This window comes from Phasianus colchicus, chromosome 2 (genome assembly GCF_987193195.1).
Source record: "Phasianus colchicus chromosome 2, bPhaCol1.hap1.1, whole genome shotgun sequence".
NCBI classification, from domain to species: Eukaryota; Metazoa; Chordata; class Aves; order Galliformes; family Phasianidae; genus Phasianus; species Phasianus colchicus.
In genome coordinates, this window is record NC_143437.1 from 92,429,634 (window position 1) to 92,446,715 (window position 17,082).

The following is a 17,082-nucleotide window of genomic DNA, read 5'->3' on the forward strand; positions in this document are numbered from 1 at the left end:
ATGAATATAGAGAATGGTAATATGGAGATTAATATAGTTTTGGTACTGATTGTCTGAGAGGGAAATTTGTTTTGTTTCCCTGGTGGCTAATCATATTATCACCCTGTGCAACACAAATGGAATAGTCAGTTCTCTTGATAAAATGTCATTTCAGTGTTCACACTAAAATATGTTTTCAGCATGCCAAATTATATTTCATCTGCATCAATCTCTTCTTCTTTATTGAAAGATGCATTTATGAAAATAAAACTGCATATATATTTTTAATCCTTTCAAAATTTAAAGCTAAAATCTTTGATTCATATCTCTTTCCATTGGTAATGTTTCAGTAACTAACAGAAATCAAGATTAATATTCTTCTAATGGAATTGGATCAAGAATTACAGTAACTGTGCTGTTTAAGATTGTTTTTCTTCTGTCTTAGAAATATTTTTCCAAGTACCCTATTTCTGCAACGTAGAACTTATTTCTCTAGTGTGATGAAGGACGCATTAGGAAATGGAAAAGAGATGCCTGCCAAACTATAAAATTACTTTGACAAACTCCTAGTATGTTAATTTACATTTAGTTTTGGTACTGTTTCAGATCATTGTCAAGGAGAGTCATGTCTATAGCAATGCACTGGAGCCCGTTTTTTAAGCTATGTCATACTGCTTTAGGGTATACTACTGTTAAACACCACTGTATTTTGTCTACAGTGCGCAGGAATATATCTGATCAAAAAGAATTCCTGAGCATTTTCTGGTACGTTTGATCAGATGAATACAAAATAGAATATATATTGGGTATCATAATATAAGCCTAATCTGGTAGCCATGAATAAATGTCCTCTTGCAAGGGTGAGCTGGCAATCTACAACTAGAGTCTTGAATTACCTTACTTACTTACTAGCAGCAGTAACAAATACTCTAAACAAAAAAATTTGTGCCAGTTAAAAAGTGGTATATGTGGAGAAAACCTTAGCAATTCTTGTCTGTGTCTGGACTCTTGTAGTTCAGGTCATCACTGGATTCTCCTGTCTGTCAGCTGGTGGGGAGAAGCACCAGGAGAGGATGTATCAGAGGATACTCCTTTCTTTTGACAGAGTGGATGTTGGTTGGAAAAGAACTAGTTATTATCCCTCTGGGCAGCGAGAAGGAATTGCTTGATTATATTCACAATAGTAAGAAAGCATTTGAAGATTTTTTTTATTCAGATTCTGTTGATAGGTAGGTTTGCAGGTACTCCTACTGAAGCAGCAGTAAACGTGTACTATTCTGGTGATTATTTAATGAGTCAGAGTCAGTGTGACCAATGGCTGAGCACTGCAGCCTGCATCATTTCCTACCCAGTCTCTCTGAGGTTACCTGGTGCAGCATACTAATGCTGCTGATGTAGTTAAATTCACTGACATCTCCTGAAATTGATTGCCAGTCCCCCAAATACTTATTCACTATGGCCATTGGCCTAGGCTAACCTAATCCATACCACGGATTTGGTAAAGTGACAAATAGCAAGTGTTTAAGCCGTACCAGGCTCTGTGCTAACAATTTAACACACGGAATTTAACTAATCAAGTCTCAGTGTTTGGATTTGTGTCCTCATCATGTTTAATTTACCAATATAAATGTAACCATAGAGATCATTTATTTTAGATTACAAAACACTTACTATTCATTTAAAACTGAAAATTGTATAAAGAATTTGCATTTAGAAGAGGTTATGGAATAAAATAATAACTATTACACATGTTTAAAATCAAAATTACATTGTTATGATTTTTTGTTTTTTTAAATGATATCACTTTAATTTAAAAGAGTGTCTAAGGTATACTGGTATTTGGGGATTGAAAGATGATAAATACATATCTGTCACAACAAGAAGATGATGCCTCACATCACCCTGGTAATTGTCTTTCTGGCAAATTGTTTCTTTAGCATTTCCTGCTGTGGACAGGACAAGTAGCCGTTATTCCTTTAACCTCTGCATCTCCTTATCTCATTGAATAAACTTAGTATGGCCACAAACACCTTTTAAACATATGAAGTGAAATTTGCAATACAATGCCTTTGTTGCTCATAATTTTATTCTATTTTTTTTAGCAAAAGATTGATCTATAGAACCTCATTCTGGTAAGCCTACTGTCTGTCCTAGCCAAATTATTAACAATCATAATAAAAAAAAAATAGAATTTACAAAAATACAGATAAAAACATAAAAACATAACATGGATAAAGGAAACTCTATTGCTATAGTTTGCTTGGATTTCCAAAAATCCCTTAACAAAACCCTTGTTTCATAAATGCTTTAAAGGAAACTTACTAGCCATGATTCTTGCTTGGATAAATAATTGTTTGAAAGATAGAAATTGAGAGGAAGAGTAATTGTATTGTGATTTACAATGAAGGAATATCCCACACAGCTCCACTTTCCTAGGACTTCTTTTTCAAGATACTCTTAGCAAACTGTAAAAGAAAATAACACCTGAGGTGTCACTTTGCTCATTCAACATAATTATTCAAAGTGGGAAGGATAAAGGAGAACTGCGAAGAACAGCAGTACCATTCAATAACTCAGTGTCAGTAGAGTAGAAGGTGAAATGAAGAGTCATCTAGGTTGGAAAAGATCTTCAAGACAGTCAAGTCCAACCATCAGCCTGACCTAGAGTCCCATGACAAAACTTTCATGTCACATCCATGCATCTCTTAAATACTTCCAGGGATGGGGATTCCTTAGTTTCCCTGGGAAGACCATTGCAAAACTTGGTCACACTCTCCATGAAGAAATTCTTTCTAGTGCCCAGTCTAAGCATCCTCTGGTGCATCTTGAGATTCTTTCCTAACACCATTATCACTTGTCATCTGAGAAAGGAGACCTCCTTTAATGGGAAAGTTAAGCAGTACACATGGGAGGGAAGAGTCCTGGCTCCATGTACAGACTGTTGGACTCTGAACTAGTCACTGCAGCTGTGAAATAAAATCTCAGTCTTCAGGAATTCATGAAAGCCAAGCAAATGACAGAGGATCTTTTATAAAGAAGTGATAAGCAGAACTAAGAGCGTCATTGTATGCATCCAGGGTGGCTTTCTGGTCCTTTCACTTCAAAGGACGCAAAAGAGCAGGAAGAGGTTCAGAGAAAGCAACAAGGCACTGAGCAGCATGATCAAAGATGTGCAACAGCTTCTAAACACTGAATAAGCTATAAATCAGGTAGAGCTTTCCTCTGGAAAAAGATATAATTGAGATGAGAGATTATGTAGGCTTGTAAAGTTGATCGGCATGAAAGGAATAGTAAAGGATAGATGGTTCGATGTCTCTGCCAGTAGTGAAACCAGAACTAAGATGTGTCATATGAAACCAAGATCTCTCTGTGAGAGCTGAATAGAGAGAAAAGTGACATAGATTTATCTGGAGGAACTTAGTGTGCTATGCTTTAAAATAATATAGGGGGATTCATATTCATTGAGACTCCCCTTATTTTTTCCAAAGTATTTTTAATGTGAAATGGCTTTCATCTTTTGAAGATTGATCATTTTCTGAATTTTCTACTTAAACTGTTTCACAATTGTTTTTTTAAAGTATTTTTATTTTTTTTTAAGTATATATATTTTTTAATTAGCAAAGAAAAAAGCTTTAGCAGATTCTACTTTCCTTGTCAAGATGATTTCCAGCTCTGAACTATGTTGTCATTTGCTATAGGAGAAGAATTGTAGATGCTTTTGTGTATTGACTTCTCATTGACTAGTTCCTCTGTGTATGAAAGGTAATTTCATTAGGTCGTGAATAGGCTTCTTGTCTTCCAGATATTTTACTATTACTGTAGTTTCTTCAAATGTTTGGTACAAAAAGTAAAAGGGTTGTATCTTCACTGACATAAGGTTTTGATGTATTTCAGGCTGTAAGGTTTTGATGTATTTCAAATCTCATGTTGCACACATGTACATGAACAGAATCAACATAGATATTATCTATCATCTCTGAGGATTTTAATGAAGGGAAGCTTGTTGAAATGATCCCAGACTCTGAATGCTTGCAGACATCAGATAAGATTGCTGGGGTACCATTCAACCTGGCTTTAATCACTTCCAAGGATGTGCCATTCATAACTTCTCTGGGCAACCCATTCCAGTGCCTCACCACCCTCTGAGTAAAAAATTTCCTCCTAATATCTAACCGAAGTTTTCTCTCTTAGTAGTTTAAAACCATTCTCCCTTGTCCTATCACTATCTGCCCACATTAAAAAAAATCAATCTCCTGTTTATAAGAGGAGCACTGTTATTAGAGAACATTTATTAGTGGTGCTATATAGTTAAGACTTACTATGAATTATAGAAAATCAACTGCTAATTTGTAGGTGAACAGTAGCAGAAAGAGGAAAAATACTAACAATTATTGCAAGAATGCTAATTTAGCAGAACAAAGCTCTGATGTGCATAGTTTCCTTATTCTTTCAGTTACCCTATTAGTTTTCTCTGAGCTATTTTTGTGGGAGTTTGGTCATGATAGAAAAGCAGCCTTGTTACCTGGCTAGGAGACAAACAATTTAAAACGTTCTTCACATTTCTTGGATGAAAAAGATCTGAATTTAGTTTCATTTCTCCAGGTCCTAATTTGTCGTAGGTATTACATATCCTAGCACTACATAAAAATAAAGCCAGATCAAATCAGCAAATTGTAGTACTGCTTTAAAATATTGTGGAATATACAGTTCAACCTCAGTTTCCAGATGCCCTAAGAAATGTGATTATTTTATCACTGAATGCATCTAGCACATTCTTCATTAAGAAGTAACTTGTAGCATACTTTTAGTTTCCAGCATCTTTTAGATGCAAATAATAAAATTCACGTATTTTAGCATACATTTTTGAGCCTTAAATTTTGCACTTCTATAGTTCTTTTGTAAAGGATAGTAAAATACTAGGAAAAAAAAAAAAAAAGTACTAAAAAAATAGATTAATGGCTTATGGGCGTATGCTTTATGTAATAAATATCACATAATTTCTGTAATGTACTCTTGGAAATTGACTTACTTTCAAGCTCTAAGCATGTTAAGTAAGCATCCACAATTAAGTAGTTCTAGGTTTCAATACTTTTTATCCCTATCTATTTCACAGTCATTTAATTCCCTGGGCTAGAAAAGCAGCAAGTACTCTGGCATTAAGAGCATTTACAATGCAGATAATTTTTGAGCACAAAAGTAGAATTACTATAATTAAAACTGATGGAAGAATTCAGCTACCTAGCACAAAGGAGCTATAGCTAGAATTAAACTCTTTGTTACGCTATCACACTACTTAGATAAAGCACACAGCGAGTGTGGCTAGGCAGAAACCTTTTAAAGCAGTACTTCCTAAAGGTAAAAGGTTTTAAAGGTATTGTTTGTAGGTTGTTTTTGGTTTTTTTTGTTTTTTTTTTTTTCCATTCAGTTCTAGACTGCAGCTGTATCTCTTTTAATGCTTTTCATTTTATAAATGTTGAAAGACCTACAAAGTATTTATAACAACCTATAGTAGCCTTTTCAATCATAAATGAAGAGTCAAAAATTGAATTGCTATTAGAAGCATGTGTAAACTATAGATAATAGAAATATACTTCAGAAATTGAAACTGACTTTGTTTCAGGTGTTATAAAGGAAAAATATATAGTTCTTGAAGGGAAACAGTATAACTAATGTTAGGAATAAAAATGCAGAAGTAGACATCAAATATTTGAAGTGGGATCACATTTTACATATTTTATTACGGTTAAAATCAGAAAATCTCTATCTTAATATTCAGAAATACTAGCACATGACATTGTAGATTCTTCTACAAAATTGACTAAATTAATCAAAACCTTTGCTTGTCCCCAGACCTGGACAAGGTGACCACTGGCACCTGCATCCCCACTGCTGTTGGCATTGCTGCCAGCACTCCATCTGTACATCTTCAGCACCTGTACCATAGCCCTCAGCACCCTGTGCAATGATAGTAGAAGGAAAGGGAAATAGAAGTGGAGTTGTGAGGAGCAGTAAATATGGCAGGTGATCACCACAGGGAAGGTGGGTCCCTGAAGGTAATTGCTGTATAAAAAGTCTGTATAAAAAGTCAGAAAGAAAGCCAAATTCTTTATCAATATAAAGAAGATGGATGGAATAAGAACAAAAGAGCGTAGACCATGAATAAATTTGGAATGTCTTTGAAAGAGTTGATAGAATTCTTTTTTTATTATTATTTCTTTTCTAAAACAAGACGTCATAAATTCAGGACCACTTAATAATGTCCTTTGTTATCCCTGACCATCCTAGAAAGACCTTTCCACTCTTGCTTCCTTTGATTCTTATGTCTTATGCACAAACTAACCTGTAGCTTAATTTTCAGTCACACCTGTGGGTTTCAGCTGTGGCTGACATCGTTTCTCTGAAACAGTATCCTCTTCTTTTTATTTCCAGCTTTCTTTTTGATCCTTTTCTACCTAGGTAATGTTTTGTGCTTTGGACTAATCCGCTATTTTATATTGTGTGAGCCTTGGTTTTTCATCAGGGTATAAAGAACTGTGGAATCTAGCCTGGTATTATTAAGAGGACTCATCTACAAGCCAAAAAAGACTTAGGGCATACCCATGTGATATTGGATTGATTAATTAAATAAATGTGTTTGTAAAAGATTAGACTTAATCTGTTTACATAAGAAGAGCTCAGTTATTTTGCATTTGGTAAATTTTCTCAAATTGAAAGTCATGTACAGAACTTACACCCCCATAAAATTAAATTACTAGTAAAATTATTATGTACGATGACAGGAGAGATGAATAAACTCTGTGGATTGTGGGTGGAAAAAATCTCTTTATGAGTTGTACTTAAGTACAAGCATTGAAATGAGCTGCCAGCTGTACCTTTTGATTCCCTATCCCTGGAGGTGTTCAAGACATGTTTGCATGTCATGCTGAGGGATTTATTTTAGTGATCGTTGGTGGTTAAACTAGTGATCTTGAAGGTTCTTCCAACTTATATGATCCAAGGTTTCTACCGCTTCTCTTCATGAAGTCACTGACTCTTAACATGAGAGTCATCTAAACAAGTGTGTAGATCTCACAGCTATCATTAATATTTCAGGCATGTTAGTTTAGCCACTGAATTGAGGCTAGATTCTAGTACCTGCTCTTGTTCAATATTGTAGATATCAGACAAACAGTGTGAATCTGTTCATGTGCTTCAGGTGGTGAATAAACTAACACACTGAATCAAATTAAATGATTATTAATTTATTATTTATTATTTATTATAAATAATAAATAATTTATTAAAAAACTCAATCAGGAAATCACAAGGTTTTTTAACTGATTGGTTTTGTTTTTTTTTTTTTCTATATTTGTTTTTGTCCAATACAATGTTAGCAAAAAGTCTAATAGAAAAAAGCATAGCTCTGTATTTGCACTAATACAACTATAGCTACAGCCAATACTGTAGAGAAACTAATCCTTCATAAGACTGACATAATATGATTTGCATGATGTTTCTCTAATCAATTCATATAATTCTATTCAGTATAGAAAATATTTGAATATCGAATGAAAATATATATAAATCCCGCTGACTTAATGCTGAATAAATATTAGCTTTTACAGTAGCACTGTTGCAGTGAATCATGGACTGGTGTTCTGGGATAGTATGCAAAAGATTTTGCCAAACAGATATTTATTTCTGATACATGTGGAATATTGTAAATGATTTTCTGTTTTATGATGACAGTAATATTACAATGCTTGTGGATTTGGGGGGGGGGGGGGAGTAGTATTTTTAGATTGCTGCATTTTTTCCATAGATACGCTATTATGGTCTTCTACAAGCTGTAAGAATTTACATGTAAAAGAGGACTTTTTTTATTATTACTTTCTAGATGCCCCAGGTTTCAGTTCTTTAAGCTTGAAATGCTGAACATGTGCATGATTTCAGATAAATTCTAAGACTGATCAGTCCATAGATCTGTGACTTTTCTCTACTTCATCGGTATGGACACCAAGAGCGATTCTATCGATCCTTATGTTTCCTCCTGTGTTAACTCTGGATGTCTCTAAAATACCTGTTATACTACAAAGTAGTACAAAAAAGGATAACTGAAAAAGTTTGTTGTAAGAAGAGGAAACGGTGTCCAAATCATCAACAATTTCCAAATTGAATGTAGCACATCACTTGCTCGTTTTGATAATTTCAAAAGTTTGTTGCTTAGATTTTTCACTGAGTGACACAAGACAACCTTCATTACAAATTGACCATCTTTTAACTGAAATCACATTCTTTGTCATTGCATACCATTGTCAGTGGATGATGCTGGATGTTTTCTGACTGACGGATGCATTTTTTACATACTGAATATATCAGTAGCAATTGATTAAGTTTCCATTTAGGAATTTTATGTTTGTTTTGTAATTTATCCATTTCTGTCTTTTGTGGGGCTTTTTGTTTGTTTGTTGTTTTTCTTGGGGGGGGGGGAGGGGATTGGTGTTTTGTTTTTGATTCCTGGCATAATTCTTTCTTTTTATAATTCATACATAAAAGTAGGTGAGCAATAAAACATGCTGCTAATTGTAAAATTATGAGTTCTTTGGCTTTGAAGTCAATTATAGTGCATTTATCACAGTTGAGACAGACCTGAAGTTCCAGAGAGAAGTCAATGTGGTGTTCTGATATTTGCGGAGTTTTTGAAGAATGGCAGCATTACTTTCTGAGGGATGGGTCTTCATGCTTCAGTTAACAGTTAGCCTTAAGGAAATTTATTTAAACTTCCATTCCTTCAGGGAAAAACTGATTTGATTCAGAGTATATTTTTCAATCCACAATATGTAACAGTGTCATATCTCAGATATTTGTTTATGCATTATTTTCATGTAAATCAGAAACTGAAGTGTGTAATTAAGTAGATAAAATAATATACGAAATCATGAAGAAAAAAAATTTAATTATTTTTTTCTATAATTACTGGTAATTATGCTGTTCAAGAGCAGTGTTATTTTTTAGAATGAATAATGAAGGTTTGTGGTTCAAAACATGTTTTACTGTATTTGTAAGCAAAAATAAGACAAAAGGGCTAATTCAATGAACTAATATAATTTCCTCCCGTTCATGTGTGTTTTTGTCTCCAGCTAAGTTGATACCTTCTCTGTATCACAACTTATTTCTGGCTCTGTAAGAAACAGAATGGGTTATGGCTTTGCTTCATGTGTGCTGCTGTTGTGCTACGCTTGGTAGCATTGTATTTTTTATGGTCAATTTTTTTGCTTATTTTTAAAGCCTAAGATTCTTAGCTTAGGTGACTACTTGATTTCTTTACTTGTTCTGGATTTTCATATTCATCAGAAATAAGCTTAATATTTTTTTATGCGGGTGAATAGATCAGTCACTGGTATAAGCATTATTTCAGGTACACATAAGGAAGAACCATAATATTTGAGGTAATCCTGCTTCTTGTGTTAGTCGATGTGTCAGTATACTGAAATAGTGGCCTGATACAAGCACTTGCTTCCTCCAAGCATGTTAGACCTGTAAATACTTCTATAGGAGTTACTGATTGCTATGGTTACATTTCTGCTTGACACACATGCTCTGGTTATGCTTAGATTAGAGACCATGGTTCTTAACATCTATTTCTGCCAAATGGAACCAAGGCTGCAGGGTGCGTACCAGCCAAACTTAATACCTATTTCCACAGTCATGGATGTGTAGCTGGAGAATACCTCTGTCCTGTATTAGGAACTGAGTTCCATCAATGATATTATTTGAATACGCATTTTAAAAAGTTCTTCATGCAGTAGTGTGCTATGTCTTTAATTAAATTCTGATGTTTTAATATGTGAGCTGCTGTACACATACATGTGTATATATGAAATCCATGCCTACATGTGTTCACTTCTGATTAGCAAATTTTTATGCTTAATGAAGACAGTCACAAAAATCAAAACTATGCTTAAAATGGAAAAATGACTGTAATTTATCACCTGAAGCAGACAAAATGTAAACCCTATACAAAATATATGTGATGTATTAATTTATGTTATGTACTTATGTATGTATTCACGCACACGATTAATATATCTACATAAATACATTTCTCCCTGCTATTACTACTACTCTGTAGTAGCTTTCTAAAATGAGTTTGGAGAATTTATGTTCAGCTGGTATATAAAATCAGGTTGCCCATTGAATTGTTTCTTCAGGTTGTTCCATTGGACTTGCCTACTCTTTTATTTACTCTTTTACCTACTCCTTTACTGGTGTGGCTTTAACCCCAAGATAGTTTTCATTCCTTTTCAGAAATGTTCATACTGACTATCTTATAGATCAACAGAAATACTGATTTCATTAATGTGCTTTCCACAACTTCTGTGGTTTAAAGTAGCTATTATTTGTCACACTGACAGGTACACCTACTGCGAAATGCTGGTGATGAAGTTACCATTACTGTTCAGTACTTCAGGGAAGCTCCATCATTTTTAAAGCTCCCATTAGGTAAGAGACAATTAATGGATAAGAGTAATTTGTTTTCCTCTTTGTTTATTCTTATAAAACGATGGTACTAACAGAAATGATAATTCAATCCTTGTGTGTTTTACTGCAAGAAACAGGAAATTATTGTGTGGTTTACATTGTAAGAATCTAACGCATACTGCATAGGTAAACTACATCAATATAGGGTTTGTCAACCAGGATCTGTCTTTCATGTACCCATGCTGGCTAGGTCTGATCACCCACTTGTCCTGCGCATGCCTTCAAGATGATCAGCAGTTTGGTGCAGTTAGGGTCTCTCCTAAAGACAGAAACAAGCAATTCATCCTTAAGTGCCAGTTAATGAGTATTCATGTCTAAACTCATGCCAAACTCAAAAGAGTAGAGCCACCAGAAAATATTACAAGAACTGCAGGCAGATGTTTCCCTGTTGTGATAACTTGTGTTTTCAGTAACCACAGTATGAGATACAGTAGGGAAGGGAGGAAGAGCTATAAGAAGGAAGCAAGGGAGGCAGATACTGCTCCCGATTATGTGCTTATGAGAAATAGTAATAACGCTGGTTAATGGAAAGAGACAGTATAGTTGCATTTGGAGTGAACACACTGTAGTGCTAAAACTGCCAAGGTAGCAGCTGGTTTGACTGAATGCTTAGAGATAGGGGCCCATGAGCTTGAGTCTTCTGGGATACCAGGAAAGGACAAGATACTTCAGATTTATGCATGTGTATACTTCAATATTGCCTGCACTGTGAGTTGGGATGCATTTTACTGCTCAGTAGAATTGCTGCTTAACTTGTTATATGTGTCACTGATTCTTCATGACTGTAATTCCTCCTGTGCATGGGCTCATGAAATGGGGGTTCCACCACTTATTTATTCCCTTAAAGAAGACCTATATTCCATGATTTTCCAGACATTATTTGCTTATTTGCTTACCACTGGAATGAGTACTTACATCAAGTCATTTACCAATGATCATCTTGCTCATTGAACTTGGTTTCAGCCAGTATTGAATGGCTGAAGAGAACCAGGAGGGGAGGTAGTGAGATTTGTGCTGAGGTTCCAAGTCCAGTTCAGAAGAAGGGGCATTTCTTAAGTTCCTCAAATGTCTGATCATACTGAGTTCTGTTTTTGAATATTGTACTGCAGGCATGACATCACGGACCAGACTGAGCAGGGTAGCGTAATGTATCAGATTTGCTCATGCTCTGTGTAATGGAGGCAGGCCTAATAGATGCCCCAAATAGGCAGTTTGTATCCAATATATCTCTTTCAGTTAAGAAGCATTTTGTCTTTCTTGTACTTGTTGATAGCCTGTCTAAAATGACACTGAATTTCTTACTCTGAACAGGTTGAATAACAGTAATATGGGCAGATTCCAAATGGTTGACTACAGAACCTTTGAAAGAGGATGATGGTTTTTGTAAGGTGAAGGTTTCTGATTCAGGTGTTCAGCGATGTTACAGAATCACAGAATTGTTTGAAAGGGACTTTTAAAGTTCATCTTTTGACTTTCCCCACAAAGTCTGAAGACTGGCAATTTAACGGCACAAATATTTTTGATAGATTTTTTCAGCACCAGAGGTACTTTAAAATAAAAAAAAAAGGGAGAGAGCACGCTAGATATTTTTCCTTCTTTACACTTAAGGAGGAATAATAATACTGCAAAGAGCATGATGTGTCTTTTCCATGTGGCAAAACAAAAGACAAACATCCCCATCACAGAATATATTCAAAGGGAAGATGAAAATTGGAGTTGATGTCCCTCATTTTCTCCATGCATGATCTTTCACAGATTCACAGAATCACTTGAGCTGGAAGGGTCCCTTGAAGGTAATCTAGTTCAGCTCCCCTGTAATGAACAGAAGCACCTACAGCTAGAACAGGTGCTCAGAGCCTGATCCAGCCTCACCCTGAATGTCTCCAAGGACGAGGCATCCACCACTTCTCTGGGCAACCCGTTCCAGTGCTCTACTACCTTTACTGTAAAATATTTTTTTCCTAATAACCAATGTAATCCTCTATTTTTGTTTGAAACCATTTCCCTTGTCCTATCACAGCAGGTGCTGCTAAGGAGCTCTTCAGTATCATTTAGCAATATTGATTGTAAGACAAATTGTAATGTCATAAAGGATAAAGTCCTGCTGACTATCTGCTTTACAGTGATCTGCCAACCTATTTCATTTTGGAGGTTTTGTTTGTTTTTTACAGTTTTAGTGTAATTAATTGTCTAAATTGGGAAAAAAGTAAAATCTGTTGATGGGACTCTGAGGTAATAAGATCTTTAAAATATTTTTATGTCTATTAACTTTAAGGCTTTTAAACTGTAAATAAAATCCAGGTTTTATTAAATTAAGCAATAGAATCCCTAACTTTTTAAATCTCAGTCATTGTGTCAAAAAGAATTTAAAGGGTATATAAACAACTCCTACTTGTTCCACTGCAAATGAGCTCCTGCTTTAGGTTTCGCATTAGCTAACTTTTAATTTACTGAATCACCACCTGATCTGCAAAATCCACTGTGATCCGTAAGTTTCTTTCACTCACCTCTGAGTTCTGGCTTTTTTCTTGCCACCCTCAGGAGTCTCTCAGTTGCTTTTGTGAACTGCAAGTACGTGTTTCCCTGATGTCTCTCTTTGTGACCCCTTCTCATCTCACAGGGTTTTTCCTCTGAGCATTCTCATCTATTGCTTAGTTAAAAATCATTCTTCCTCACACTCAGAGGATCCTTCCTGACCTAGTTTTCTTAAAATAACAAAAATGACACAGCTAAGAAAAAATGTAAATTGCATAGATAAAGCATGTCATAGTGTAAGTTTGCATTTCTCATAGATTGACTGTCTAACTACAATCTGGATGGAATAAGAAGAGAGGAAGGTAATAATAGTGGTTGCTGAAACTTTCAAAACATACCATATACTTCTGACATCAGTACTTAGTGGGATACAGTAGTCACAGAGGGGGCGTTACCTATAGCAGATGGTTTGTTTTAAATAAACATTTTCTTTAGGTAGTCATGAACTAATTTTCCAGAGATTGGACTGATGCCTAGCACTTGATTTGAAGTCTCAGCTACTTGTGCAAGAGCTACAGTGGCAGATAGAGAAAAATTGCTTTTGTTTTTGTTATTTTTTCTGTTTGTTTGTTTGTTTTTTTTAATTGTGTGTATCATGTGTATGCATATCCTGTGTTTTCTTCAGAGGAGGAAAGACCACTTGGTAGCTTTTGGGATGCCATTCTGGGCAGCAGTTAGAGCTCATTGGAGAGGTGAGAGGACTGCATCTCTCATGAAAGCAGTTGAGCATAAATAGGAGAAACTTCCAAAATACAGTGTGAGGCCATGATAGAATAATCTATGAGTGAGTGGGGCAGAACAAGCAGAGAGCAGACTGAAAAATTTGAAGGTGACATAGCAATAGGACTAGAAGGAAGGGCCTCAAGTTGCACCAGGGAAGATTCAGGTTGGATATTAGGAAATATTTCTGCTCTGAAAGAGTGGGCAGGTACTGGAACAGGATGCCTAGGGGAATGGTAGAGTCACCATCCCTGAAAGTGTTTAAGAAACATTTAGATGTTGTACTGAGGGACATGGTTTAATGTGGAAGTATTGGTGATGGATGGATGGTTGGACAGGATAATCTTGGAGGTCTTTTCCAAGACCTTGGTGATTCTGTGATAGACTGAGAGAGGCTGTGTAGTTTGTTGAGACTCAGAAAACCAAGGAATGCTGCTGAACTGAAAAGCAAGTACATGCTGGGAGTAGCAAAAACTGTTGCCTCACCTTTTATTCTAAGCATTCCTATGCAATGGATGTCAGTTTTCTCTACTAAAAACATTTTCTAATATGATTCCCAACATTCAGACTGTTCTGTGGGGGAGTGTAATGACAACGTATTTATTTAAATGTTTTAATAAAAGAAAAAGGAAATCACTTTCTTTTACTGCCAGTCCCTGCGGTGATCTACAAGTCTGAACATAGGTTTTTGTTGTTGTTGTTGCTGTTTGTTTGTGTGTGTGTGTGTGTGTGTGTGTGGTCTGCTGTAGGTGTATAGTACCAAAAAAATGTGTCTAGATACTGAAATTAGCACTTGGAGTAGACCTGTATAAGCTGAATTTGACAGTGCCTCCTGCTAGCATCATCTCAGGCAATAAAATAAGGACCACTAATAAATATACACCAAAGCTTTAAAGCTCACAGTATAATTTTGAGACCTCAGCACTGAACTGACAGAGAGTTGTTATGAAGAAGATGAGCTTTTGTTGAATTAATTTCCATTTTGCTAAATCTTTCAGATATGTGATATATATTTTAAAGGTATGTATGAAGATCTATATGTTCAGATGTATATGAAAGTGTATGACTAGGAATAACTTTTTGACTCTAGTGATGTTAGACTTGACACATATTAATGTGAACTGATTTACAGGCAATTTCAGGTGACTTCTTCAGACAAAAATAATGTTTTCAGTGATGTTGAATATAATGCTGTAAAATTGATCTTCTGTGCTTTATTGGTAAGACAAAGTGCTTTCTGACTGTAGTTGTGTATTATTGGTGTTAATATTATACATTTAAGCGAAAATTATGCAATGATGTGCCTTCATGCTGTTTCTGTCATTATAAGTAAGTTGCTGCATACATTGCATTTCTAGAGTCTCATTAGTTGCTAAATAACTGCAGGATCACTATGCATAGCTGTCAAAGAAACATATCTCAAAGAATACAGCTGTGTTATACTAAATTACTACATAGTATGAGCATTACAAGATGACTATTTGCTTTTAATTTTAAGTTTGAGAAGGTGCATCATTCTTGAATGTAATAGGCATTTTAAGAAAAATAATATATCTGTTAGCAAAATGTACGTACATGTACAGTTAGTACTTGCCTGAGAGTTTACTGTCCATGATTATAGCCCAAGATGAGAATTTCAACACTGAATAGGAAATCTATTCATTAAATTAATGGAATTTGTGTAACTTAATTTGTTACTTGGTTTTGAATGTCTCAGTCTCAGGGGGAAAAAAAAATAAATAAAAAAAAAAGGTTTACTCCTTCAAACAGTTAAGCATTGAAAAAGTTTCCATGAGCATAGCCTCTATAAAATAACATTCAATTAGTTTTTTATTTTTGTTTCAGTGTGGTGATAGGTTTTCTACAACTGGAAAAAGTATTTCATGATATATACATATATTTTAACATGAGCAATTGTCTTTCACAATCTGATTTCCAGGTTCCCCTGGACCATCCAGTGATCACAGTAGTGGAGCTTCATCACCTCTCTTTGACAGTGGCTTACATTTAAATGGGAACCCAGCTAACACTGTAAGCAAATTAATGTTAAAAATATGGTATAAAATAAGTAAGTTCTGTCCCTCTTCTGAGTTAGAATGCTAATATAATGCTGTATGGCTATTCTGTTTTTTTAGTGGCTTTCTTTTGGTTGGTTGACGTTTTTTGTTTTATTTTCTTCTTTGTTGGTTGTATAATCTTTTATTTCAAGTGTAGATACTGGAAAATTGTGTACTTGTGAAGTGGTCAATACGGGGCCCTGAATGGTTAAGTTCTTACTCTGAGGCAACTGAGAAGCTTGTAAGAATGAGCACAGCAAGACCCTATAATTGTATGGGAATTAACACATGAAATCTAGACATATTTTGTTTAACTGCAGTATTGTGCTATGGAATTTAGTACAGCTAAAGATGCTGAAATGTACACAAAATTCAGAATAAAATATAAAGGTTGAATTCTTGAAGCAAAATTTTCATGATAGAAAAAAATGTGAGAAAAGGAAACAGAAATAAAAGGAAAAGCAAACATAGCAAAACAAAAGTTTTTTGTTTTTTTTTTTTAATCCAGAGAATATGCAGTTCTTTTTCTGGAGCAAACAGTTGTTATTGAATTAAATGCATCGTTGTGCAAATAAAGTGTTCTTTTTTTCTGAGAAAGATAACTAGCTGTCAAAACCAAAGAAGATAGGATGTCTTAGCAGGTGACAGTGTTGCTTCTTAAAATGAAGATTGAAGATGTAAATAATAGCTGTATAGGAACAGCTGTTCCTGCTCTATACCTGTTTCACTCGTAACTAATTGCAGCTGTAGACTCTCCAGTAGTTGGATATTAAATTTTGCAGAAGGAATGCCAGTGAACAAAGTACAAGCTTCTCCTATGCTCTCTCTCCTTTTTTTTTGTTCAGACATACCAGTTTCTGCTGCTTTTCCCAAGCTTTGCCCTTTTTTTAACCAATACTCTTGAGGCTATTTTTCATCTGATAAATATATAGAAAGATAACAGAAAATATTTAAGCCCCATTTTAATATCACCTGACTTTGAGTAGTCTGCTACATCATGTAAGCTTGTGTTGCAGTCATGTTCCTTCCAAATGGCAGTCAGATTCATGCTGTTTTAGAGAATGTGTATATTATAATGAATGGAAATGCTCTGCCGTGTATATATGTGAAGGATTTTAACTACAAAACAATGGCAAAAATACTGAAGAGATAAGTGCCTACCTATCCAAAATATTTTAGATTTCCAGGCCGGCTCTCTGCTAAATTGTGGGAGTCAAAGAGACATGGCCAACCTGCTTTTAGTGGTCTGTGGGGACAGGACAAGGGGAAA

The 17,082-nt window shown here is 35.1% G+C and overlaps 1 protein-coding gene across 1 annotated transcript in view; it reads left to right on the top strand.

Moving 5' to 3' along the window:
- Window positions 1-17,082, top strand: part of SNTG2 (syntrophin gamma 2) — a 223,823-nt gene that overhangs the window by 132,338 nt on the left and 74,403 nt on the right. Inside the window, 2 exon segments of the mRNA XM_090136333.1 lie at window positions 10,374-10,461; window positions 15,695-15,786. Coding sequence (XP_089992459.1) covers window positions 10,374-10,461; window positions 15,695-15,786 — 180 coding nt within the window.